This window comes from Schistocerca nitens, chromosome 5 (genome assembly GCF_023898315.1).
Source record: "Schistocerca nitens isolate TAMUIC-IGC-003100 chromosome 5, iqSchNite1.1, whole genome shotgun sequence".
NCBI lineage: Eukaryota > Metazoa > Arthropoda > Insecta > Orthoptera > Acrididae > Schistocerca > Schistocerca nitens.
In genome coordinates, this window is record NC_064618.1 from 751380260 (window position 1) to 751392618 (window position 12359).

Here is a 12359-nt window from a genome sequence, read left to right on the forward strand (position 1 = left end):
GGTTTATCTATGCTGCTTGACACAGAAGTCTTTCACGAATAATCCGTCAATGGTGAAGAGATATAAAAAGTAAAAAAAGAAGACTTTAAACCCCTTAAACACCGCTGCCAAGGTGTATAACGAGGTGATATCATGACTGTCAGGTAATTCTTGTGGCAAAACAAGAGTTACCGATGAGAAATGCATTGCTAAGACTATAGCTTCTAGACACTGGAAAATTAACCACATCCTTTCAGCGACTATTTAAAAATTACTCTTTATTTTTTAAAATACAAAAAAGGTTCACATAGTTTGTGCAGAATTTATATCTACAAAGCGGTAAAAGTATTTTAGCTTGGTGTGATACATCAGCACAAAGAAATAAGCTATTCCAGAAAACGTCATGTATTATCCAGGTTGTAAAATTCTTCTAGAGGAAGTAGCTGTCTATTGTTGCCACTTGACGACTTACAGATACAGTTTCCGGTGATATGTGGAAAAATTACACTGTCTTTAAAAAGTCAGCTCAACAGCAAATTAGACAGTTTCATTTTGACATTCTGGTAGCAATCAAAACGTAACAAGGAATGTAATTAGTCTTCATTGTACAAAACGACTTGATTTAAGCAAACTGTTCGTTATATTTTTTGTTGCACAGCCACAGATATGAGCTACGATTGAGTTCTCAAACTCATCAATAAGCTCTTTTTATCAAGTGGAAAACAATATTTCCACATTCCGAAGAATATTTCTCTCCTCTGCTTGATTGTTTATGTTAAATATGCGTTCTGGTAAGGTATTTTCAACTTGCATCCTTATATTACGAACTACTATTCGATTTAAGGGGCTTTTTAATTAAGGAGAAAGTATTTACAAAACATAATCCCATCACGAAAGATTATGAAAGAATGTGAAATGTCCTATGTGAATACTATCGGAACATGCATGTATCTCGAAACAGATTCACTGATGAGCCAGAGTTACTGAGCTGGTCACCTATTCATATGGGTGTTGAGCATCTGATCAGAGTAGAAGAAATTTAGGGACAAATTGAAAAATAAGTGCCACAAGATGATTACCCGATAACATCAGGGGGATGATTAGGGAATCTGGTGCACAACACTGATGTATTACAGAATGTCACGTTTGAATTTCAAAAGACGGGTAATAACCAGTCACCAGAGGATCGGGATGCAGTCACCGTGGTAGGGAGAATAATCTTTGTATAATTGCAGTAAAAAGTAGTAAACAATAAGTTAGGCTTATCAGTATGTGCTACAAGTGGTCACTAAGATGTGACGATAGAGCTTTGGAAAGATATAAGTCAATAATAAACAAAGGAGATAATAAGAAAATAATATTATTTTAGTTGGTGGAAATACTTTGGAAGTGGACCTAATTAGCGAAACTATGGTGGATAAAATTTTATTGCCAGGTTCGCGTTCAAGTGTAACTCAGGCCCTTTCGTGTCTAGCAGAATATTCGTTGACACCTGCACCGTAGGGGACATAGTCGTACGGATAGTAGGGAGGGTAGCCCGTCGGGTAATAGTTATTTGAGGGATAGTTCACAGGAGGGTAGTTAGCTGTGGGGTAAGTGGGATAGTAATTGTTGGGATATGAAGGGTAATATCTCGGGTAGCCCGGAGGGTAGTAGAAATCGGGGCTGTACTCCGGGTAGTAGCGGTTGTAGCCCATCATGGTGGCGGGGAAGCGGCTGCGCGGGGAGGCCTTGGCCCCCAGTCGACTCTCCTTGACCAGCTCCTCCCCAACCGCCTCCCCCGCCCTCACCGCAGTCCCAGGGTCCTCCACGGCGTCATCCGCCGCCTCAGGGTCGACAGCTGAGCAGCGTCCCACCATCAACAGCAGCGCCACGAACACAACTGCCATCGCCTGCAACAGGTGGCAGCACCGATCCGTCAAATTTAGTCCACGACCACACAATGCGCTGGGTAACTCGAATCAACAAGTTTAAATTTCGTAGTGTGGCTAACAGACGTGTTACAGCGCTCCAGCGTCAACTTAGCCGCCATATTGACGGTGGTCAGAACATTGAGAGCAGCCAGTATGTTGTTTATCTGTGTGGAAAGTCAACAGCTTTATTTGGTGATTAATTTTTCTTTGCAATTTCACGAGCGAAATGTATATTAAATATGCCTAAAGTGTGTTTAGTGTTCAGTTGCACGAAACGACGTGACAGGAGCTAATACAGAAATGGGCAAAAAATATGAAACGGGATAAACGGTTCGAACTACGACGAGCCAAGAGGTCTTTTACGTCGCCTGGGCGTTACCTGGACTTGGTGTTAAGTTCATCCGATGAAATGCTGTCAAAGGAAACACAAATGCGAAACCAAGAATCAATGTACCACCTCGACGGTCGACTTCAAGCATTCGATCTACATGAATTCGATTGCTTCAAATCGAATCGTAATCTTTCTCGTAATAAAATGTGATTCCAGCTTGGGGGACAGGGGAAGGGGTGGCGTAAAAGTATGTGTAGGGCAAAGTACACACACGCTTTCTGGTCCTTGAAGCAGGATTTCGCCACGCCCTCACCAGGCAGCGCATACGTCGTCGTCTTCTCAGTTGTGTACTGGAACCTCACGGCAGTAGGGCGCTTACAGCTGGAGAAAATGTGGTAAATCACTTTGGTACATTATCGATGTAAAATCTGTATAGTTTAGACTGAGTGTGGGGGGACCGTAAATCTGTTTAAAAATTAGATAAATTCCATACAAGAGCTGGCGGCTAAAAGTTTAGAATATCTTCTATCACGATGTCTTCAGTTCAGTGTGTTATCTGTAGATTGCTGAAAAAGGGAACAGTGGAATGGGCTAAAATACGCAGCTCTGAGAGGTAGAAGTTCGCATTGCATGCTTTTACTCCATCAAGACACTATTTGCGAACTTTACCCCATAACCTGTACTTTGACTTGTATAGTCCTTTCCAGCGTACTGAAGCAGTTTTATTGGTGTTTATTTGCAATAGATGGCTCTTTACTCACCTTAGAGAACACGAACTAATTTTTATTTCCTGTAGCTTTTTTTTAGTTGGTTAGTGGTGTTTTCAAACATATCTACCTGTCAAACACACTTCAAATATAGTCACGTCTCACGTAGTGCCATTTTTCCTCAGAAAGCGATGAAGAACATCAACTCGACAGCCTAAAATAGCCGCTCTACTATCAAGATCTTGTGTTTATCGAAAATGGGATCTCAACGTGGCAAACATTCAAAGCTATCAGGTTTTCAGAGGCTGCCTTAAGAGAACGTCTTCAAACCATCAAAGCTCGTGAGCAACTCGGCCGACTAACAAAAACTTTTTTATCACAGGAAGAATAAGCAATAGTGCAGCACAGAATTTCCCACAACAAGCTGTTTTCGGTATACTCTCAGATCGTACGTTATTTACTTTTTGAATTCGTTGTAAAATAAAGAATCCCTAATTTCTTTTTTCCATGTATTTCCTTTTTATTTTCTTCAATATGCACTGCGTACTCTTGCCCCAGGCCTACATACTCTTACCCTGCAGCATGAAGTAAGAGCACGCGAAATTATTTTTCAGGAAAATGTTTATTTCTTCACTAATAATAACTGAACGACAATGATGTTTTTACACAATGTTATTACGTTGTCAAACTAGGTGTTGCACGCTTAACTGATATAATGTCATAAATTAAAAAAAATAGTAAAATCAAAAACTTTTACCCCATTCTCGTGTACAACAAGAAATTGCTCGAAACTATCCGTCTTTTTTTCATATAAATCATTGTACTTACATTTACTATCAGCTCTCATTGCGTGATTCAAGTTTCTGGTTTTGGTTTCGTTTTTAGAATTTATGCCTAACATTATCATTGTACTGAAAGTCAGAACCACTTGCCATTACCTGTGACATAATTGGTATTGTGGGGTCTACCTTTCATGAGCTTATTCCATGAACCCTGACATGAGACCACTGCTGAACTTTTTTTTTTTCGACGCCTTCTGAAAAATCACTTAGAAGCAACTGAATTATCCAGAGCTGGACGTCGAAACTGATAGATTCAATTAAATAGTTTCACCTAGAAGAGGGTGTTTCGAATAATGTCAACTAACTGAAACATTTGAAACGTCCCCTTTTTGAACAATTATACACGACTGTGCTTAAACTGACACAATATTTTTTTGCGCAACGCAATCTGACTTTCAAAAAAAAATCCCTACAAAAGAATGGCCCTGACTAACATTAAACTATACCTTTCACAAATCACTTACCTCACAAAAATCTTCGCTACTCAAGCTACTGCAATACAGCGAGCGCCACTACTGCCAGCTAAATAAAAGATTCAAAGTACTGAAGGCACTAACTACTGATAGGCATAGTTAGCAAATGAAAGATTTTGATAGAGAACAAACCTTAATAGTCATAATATATATAGCAGTTCATGACAAATTACAAAACTCCGCCATCTCTCTCCCCACATCCACCACTGCTGTGGTTTCGCCTTTTGACAGAGTTTACAAATAGACAAGACTCTTCGAATTCTCTTTTCCATATTGTTAAAATAACAAGTCGTTCGAAGAATATGATAACATTTTCGTGGGCCAAAATGTGCGTAGCTGAAATGAATGTACCAAATGAGCTTATTAACAAAATCGTCAGGAATGCAAAGTACCCATAGCTTGTCATCAACAGTGCAGCGTTTGAACAGTATGTTGTTTCTAACCAGATAATAATGCCGAATCTGTGTGTGTGTCTTTTCATGCCATTTGCTTTTGATGTCTTTCCAAATCGGATCCTTATCTTGTTCATGAGCAATGTCCTTTAAAGATGTGGTGATGAAGTTTTCAAAGGCGACTTTCTGAATGTAAAGAATACATAAATTTTTCTCAATGTTGCCTTCTGTGTACTTTTCTCAAGCCCAGCCGGTGCGCGTGACAGCGCGTCCGCAACAATGTTCTCCTTGCCGGGAATGTAGACTATTGTGAAGCGGAATTCTTGCAGAAACAATGCCCAACGTTTTAACCTGTCATGATTTAATTTTGAAGACATAAGAAATTGTAATGCACGATGATCACTGTAATTGTTAGTGTCAAGTTCCGTCGAAAATTCCGAACTGTTGTCTAACAGGAGGTAAAGCCGATTAATTTCTTCGTCATGGTTTGAGAGCCAATCTCAAATTTCAAAGCTACAGACTTACCTTCTTTTTCTAAACTTATTTCAGCATCGTGAAAGCTTAAGATTGCTTTGTATTCATTCAAAAAGTCTACTCCCAGTATAATTTCCGTCGACAATAATGGAACAATAAGAAAGTTCATGGAGAAACTGTGGCTTTGACAAAAGAATTCTAAGTTGGTTTGTTGGCGTACATCTACACTTTTTCCAAAGATTGCACCTTGTAATTTAATCTTACGTAACGGAAGTGTGGGGCAATCGTTCGATTTGTTGCATTTGCTAAAGGCTGTTTCACTAATTACTGAAATGGGACTGCCAGAGTCAAGTACTGCCGTAAATTTTACGTCATTTACTGTAATGTGAATCACAGGATATGCAATGTTGTTATGTTTTACGTCGTGTTCTTAGAGTAAGATGTCCCTAATGTCTTCCATTTTTACGTAATTACTAGCTACGGCAGCTGCGTCGTTAGTCTCATACGAACGTTTTGTGGCTGCCTGCGGTATGAGTCATTGCCTATTGTCTCTTTGTTGGCGCGCGTCGTTATTGGGATTTGGAGACCTAACTTCTACAAATTCACCGTGACTAGAGGGCCCTGCCCTGTTTAAATCCCGCCAGTTCTGATGCAATTCAGGTCTGTCGTTACGATCACATCGTCTGTCGTCATGTTGGTAGTTCCTGTAGTTTCTTTCTTGTCGGTTAAGTGGTGGAGAATTTCTCCCTGCCGGCCGCGGTGGTCTAGCGGTTCTGGCGCTGCAGTCCGGAGCCGCGGGACTGCTACGGTCGCGGGTTCGAATCCCGCCTCGGGCATGGGTGTGTGTGATGTCCTTAGGTTAGTTAGGTTTAAGTAGTTCTAAGTTCTAGGGGACTTATGACCTAAGATGTTGAGTCCCATAGTGCTCAGAGCCAGAGCCAGAATTTCTCCCTGAATCGTAACTGCGCGCTGGACCGTTGCGTCTAAAGTTATTCTGTCTCCCGTAATAATAATTATTTTGGTTCCCATATTGTCTGTTTCTCTGATTGTCTCTGTAATAGTCATTACCGCAGAGAGGTGATCTTTCCCTGTAATTATTACTACTCTGCCAACGGTTGTCATACAGGTGGTGTCTGTTTTGGTCACGATTTACGATATAAGAATAGCCTTGTCGTGTATTATTTCTGTCATCGCGGAATTGTGACAGATGTGACCTGTAATTGTTGTGTTCCTGTTCTCGCGTTCCGCGATTGTCAGTGTCAATTTCCAGTTCTTGTAACAGTCCCTGAAAAGCTTCAATGTCGTCTTTGCAACGTCCTGCCAAAATAATATGTCGTAAATGTTCAGGCAGTTTGATTAAGCAAATTCGGATGAGTTCTGAGGGGCTGTATGGGTTTGAAAGATGCTGATTCTTATGCAACATGTCTTCAAAATATTTCATAATACTGGAACTTCAGATTGTTCGAAACGTTTCATCATTATGATGCTATGTTTTACTCGGTCTTGTGTGGCTTGAGACCAATATGCTGAGAGGAAGGCATGGTAAAATTCTCCTTCACTGTGGCAATCGTGAATGACCGATCGCATTCTTACAGCTGGTTCATTCTCTAAGTAGCCACACATAAATTCTAATCTGTGTTCTAATGACCAGTTGGGAGGAAAACAATGAGAGAATTGATGGAGCCACGCTTGTGGATGAATGTCGTTGGCAGAATTCTTAAACGTTTTGAATTTACGTGTAGTAATGAACAGCTTATAGTCAAAATCATCATGTCGGCGAGTCGCATATCGGTCATTGTTAGGTCGTGTCGGCCGTTCCATCTCAAAATTCGGTGCACATTGCCAGTTTCTTTCATAACTTCCGAAATGCCCTGTGTTATTATTTTGCGTCTTTTCCGTGTTGGGGCGCGAGTGTCCTCTGAAATACGTAATTCTTGTATTACCTGTGTCAGCTGATCTTGTACTTCGCGGATTTCTCTTTGGTGTTGCGTATTAATTTGATTCAGATTTTGTTTCAGTTTCCTAATTTGTTCGCTCTCTTCCGTGTCATTAAAGACTACCGGTTTTGTGTCATTCAGATTATCATCTACCTTCGTAGATAAGTTAGTGAACTGATCCGAAAGTTCGGCTACTTTCTCCGATAGTGAACACATTTCCTCACTGTGTTTTTCTGAACCAAGTTTCAGAGTATCTACTGTGTCCTTCAAGTTTTCCTGAGTTTTTGCAAGTTGCGTAACCGAATCGGTAGATGCAACTGAGTCAAATTTAGCTTGCAAGGTCTCATGATTTTCGTGAACAGTAGTTTGCAGTTCTTTTATGGCTGCTTCGTGATTCTGTAGTGCATTTTCATGCCGCGAAAAAATAGGTTGGAAATGCTCACAAATTTGTGTTTTTACGTCATTACAGACTTTTTGACATTTCGATCCAATGTGATGTAATTCAGTAGTTAAATCCTCACATTTTTGTTCAAGAGTTTGCTCCAATGAGTCTAACTTTTGAAGCTGTTGTTGTGTTTCTCTCTGATTTAGTTCCATTGTGTCTAACTTTTGAAGCTTTTGCTGTGTTTGTCTCTGATTTTGTTCCATTGTGTCTAACTGTTGCTGTGTTTGTCTCTGATTTTGTTCCATTTGTTGCATTAATTGCAATAATAATGTATTAGTGTCTGGAATCTGTTTCTCTATGCTTTTTGGCAGTGCATTTTCACCGGCAACATTCACATTTTGACAAGCAGAAAATGTGTCTTGACTCATTTGAGAAAACGGTGATGACCCAGAACCTGAATCTATAGTATTTGCGAAATTGTGTCCTGTCATTTCGGATTCCTGAGGCGAGCTGTTGCCGACCGACCGATCGATAATGCTTCCCTGCTCACTAATTGTTTCACTGTCTACGCCATTGTTTGCCGCCCGCTCCATTTCCCTATGCACAATTACCAAATTATTAGTTTGAACATCAGTTAATTCATTACTCGGTGCGGCTAACACACTGCTTTCGTTTTCACTGTCATTTCTCAGTTTACTTTGGAGCCTAGTATTACGTTTTTCACACGCCATTATTGTCATAGTATTTCACACGACAACACAGAAAAACACAATTTGAAGAGCAAAAATAAGAAAACACATTAACATAGCACTGAAAATAATATCTAGTTAATTACAGCTGCGAAATACTTGGTGCAAATCTACATGCGTGCCACACCTGTTTTACTGTACAACAATGAAAGACTGCAACTACAAAGGAGATTCTCTCTACAATTACGCGCTAGCAATAAACAAAATCTACACTAATTACACAAACTACAAGAAAAAATCAGAAGATTGATTCCAGTGAGGTATCCTGGCAGGGTCGCCATATGAAACGTCCCCTTTTTGAACAATTATACAGGACTGTGCTTAAACTGACACACAATATTTTTTTGCGCAACGCAATCTGACTTTCAAAAAAAATCCCTACAAAAGAATGGCCCTGACTAACATTAAACTATACCTTTCACAAATCACTTACCTCACAAAAATCTTCGCTACTCAAGCTACTGCAATACAGCGAGCGCCACTACTGCCAGCTAAATAAAAGATTCAAAGTACTGAAGGCACTAACTACTGATAGGCATAGTTAGCAAATGAAAGATTTTGATAGAGAACAAACCTTAATAGTCATAATACACTCCTGGAAATGGAAAAAAGAACACATTGACACCGGTGTGTCAGACCCACCATACTTGCTCCGGACACTGCGAGAGGGCTGTACAAGCAATGATCACACGCACGGCACAGCGGACACACCAGGAACCGCGGTGTTGGCCATCGAATGGCGCTAGCTGCGCAGCATTTGTGCACCGCCGCCGTCAGTGTCAGCCAGTTTGCCGTGGCATACGGAGCTCCATCGCAGTCTTTAACACTGGTAGCATGCCGCGAAAGCGTGGACGTGAACCTTATGTGCAGTTGACGGACTTTGAGCGAGGGCATATAGTGGGCATGCGGGAGGCCGGGTGGACGTACCGCCGAATTGCTCAACACGTGGGGCGTGAGGTCTCCACAGTACATCGATGTTGTCGCCAGTGGTCGGCGGAAGGTGCACGTGCCCGTCGACCTGGGACCGGACCGCAGCGACGCACGGATGCACGCCAAGACCGTAGGATCCTACGCAGTGCCGTAGGGGACCGCACCGCCACTTCCCAGCAAATTAGGGACACTGTTGCTCCTGGGGTATCGGCGAGGACCATTCGCAACCGTCTCCATGAAGCTGGGCTACGGTCCCGCACACCGTTAGGCCGTCTTCCGCTCACGCCCTAACACCGTGCAGCCCGCCTCCAGTGGTGCCGCGACAGGCGTGAATGGAGGGACGAATGGAGACGTGTCGTCTTCAGCGATGAGAGTCGCTTCTGCCTTGGTGCCAATGATGGTCGTATGCGTGTTTGGCGCCGTCCAGGTGAGCGCCACAATCAGGATTGCATACGACCGAGGCACACAGGGCCAACACCCGGCATCATGGTGTGGGGAGCGATCTCCTACACTGGCCGTACACCACTGGTGATCGTCGAGGGGACACTGAATAGTGCACGGTACATCCAAACCGTCATCGAACCCATCGTTCTACCATTCCTAGACCGGCAAGGGAACTTGCTGTTCCAACAGGACAATGCACGTCCGCATGTATCCCGTGCCACCCAACGTGCTCTAGAAGGTGTAAGTCAACTACCCTGGCCAGCAAGATCTCCGGATCTGTCCCCCATTGAGCATGTTTGGGACTGGATGAAGCGTCGTCTCACGCGGTCTGCACGTCCAGCACGAACGCTGGTCCAACTGAGGCGCCAGGTGGAAATGGCATGGCAAGCCGTTCCACAGGACTACATCCAGCATCTCTACGATCGTCTCCATGGGAGAATAGCAGCCTGCATTGCTGCGAAAGGTGGATATACACTGTACTAGTGCCGACATTGTGCATGCTCTGTTGCCTGTGTCTATGTGCCTGTGGTTCTGTCAGTGTGATCATGTGATGTATCTGACACCAGGAATGTGTCAATAAAGTTTCCCCTTCCTGGGACAATGAATTCACGGTGTTCTTATTTCAATTTCCAGGAGTGTATATATAGCAGTTCATGACAAATTACAAAACTCCGCCATCTCTCTCCCCACATCCACCACTGCTGGCGGCTCACCTCCAACTGTTCAACGCTACGCGCTGTTCACAGCCAGCTGCCTAACACTACAATGGTTGAGTATTACAACAATGCAAAGCAACCACAGACTGCACACAGCACAGCCAGTGATTTTTTATACAGAGGTGGCGTTACCAATAAAAAAACCTAAACAGCCTACTTACACATTTATAAAAATCCATCAACAGCTTTAAAATACATTGCCTTGACAAAATTCGATTTCAGTTTTGTACTCCCATAACCAAACACAATCATTTGATGTACATAATAACATTATTTTGTTTAACTTTTATTTTTCATTTTTGTAATGATTTATGTTACATACGTCTTAGCACTTCTGACCAGGTGCATTTCACATATTATAAATAATGATCCGCATACAAATAGCATTGTGAATTTGTGAGGGATTCAGATTTTTATTGTGCTGCCCAGAATCGTTCATAAAATTGGCCTTTAGCGTAGTTTATTTATTTATATTTTGAGTCCTCAACATTGTGACTGGTTTGATGCAGTCCCCACGAATTCCTTTCCAGTACTTGTAGCCTACGTCCTCAATTATTTGTTGGAAGTATTCCAGTCTTTGTCTTCCTTTACCATCTACAGCTTCCTGTAGCAGCTAATGTCTTAAGAAATGCCCTACCTTCCTGTGCCTTCTTCTTGTCAGTGTTTACCATGTGTTTCTCTTTTCGCCGATTCTGGGATAACCTCCTCATTCCTTAACTTATCTGTTCATCAAATTTTTCAACATCCTTCTATACTATCACATCTCAAACGCTTCGATTTTCTTCTGTTCCACTGTTGTCACAGTCCATCATTTACTACCGTACAATGCTGTTCTCCAAATATACATTCTCAGAAATTTCTTCGTCAAATTTAGGCCTATGTCTGATGCTAGTTGACTTATTTTCCTCAGGAATGTCCCTTTTGCCAGGTCTAGTTTGCTTTTTATGTCCTATGTGTTTTGTTCTGCTTCCAAGCCAGCAGAACATATTAACTTCGTCTACCAGAAATGGTCCGCAGATTTGAAGTTAAAGCTGTCGCTAATCGCATATCTTTACTCCTCATTACATTCGTCTATCTTCGGTTTACTCTCAGTCTACATTCTGTACTCATTAAACTATTCATTCCATTCAACACATCTTGCAATTCTTCCTTAGTTTCATAGAGTACAGCAATGTCATCAGCGAATCTTATCATTATTATTCTCTCACCCTGAATTTTAAATGCACTCAAATTTTTTCCGTCATTGCTACGTCGATGTACAGTTTGAAGAATGGGGGCGAAAGACTGCATCCTTGTCTTACATTCTTTATAATCGAAGCTCTTCGATCTTGGTTCTTGTGTATACTGTATATTGCATAATATAGTTTACTTCCATTCTCTCAAATTACGAATATCTTGTACCATTTGATATTGTCGAATGCTTATTTCCAGGTCGACAAACCCTACGAACGAATCTTGATCTTCTCTTAAGTCTTACTTCCTTTAGTACTTGAAAAGTCAGAACTGCTTCTCTGGTGCTGTCACATTTCCCAACAATATCACCTAGAAATCAAACAAATCTCTGGTCCTGATAAAACGACGTTGATAAATCGACATCAATAACGGTATTAAGAAGGCTATTCGGAAAGTAAGTTCCGATCGGTCGCCAAATGGAAGCCACTGTGAAAATAAAAAAAATGTATTATTAACAACAATTAGCTACACCTTCCAGCTACTTCTCTTCATAGACGCCGCTCCAACTTAGACACCCGTAGTACCGTTGTGCCAGATTTCCAATCCCCTCGTCATAGAAAGCTTTCCGCCAATACTCTACGTTGGTCTACAGCTCGTTGACTATACCAAAATGTTGTCTTCAAAGTCAGCGGTTCATGTGAGCAGAGATGAAACTAGGGGACACCCAATTACTGGCTGTTTGTGAGTGATCAGACTCTTCCTACCGAAAACGCCGCAAGAGCAACTTCACTGCCGCTGCAGAGTGTGGCCGAAAGTTGTCACGAAGAAGGAACCGCATGACAGTTGTGTTTTGTGGGTTGCATGAGATCAGGCGAAATCTCTGACCAGGCCCTCATACCTGGTGGGAGACGCTA

General features: G+C 41.9%; 1 protein-coding gene across 1 annotated transcript in view; it reads right to left on the bottom strand.

Moving 5' to 3' along the window:
* Positions 1-237: 237 nt before the first annotated feature.
* The window catches only part of LOC126259319 (adhesive plaque matrix protein-like), a 35715-nt gene continuing 23593 nt past the window's right edge, over positions 238-12359 (bottom strand). The window contains exon 2 of the mRNA XM_049955998.1: positions 238-1871. Coding sequence (XP_049811955.1) covers positions 1434-1871 — 438 coding nt within the window. The 3' untranslated portion in view covers positions 238-1433. The remainder of the gene's footprint in view (positions 1872-12359) is intronic.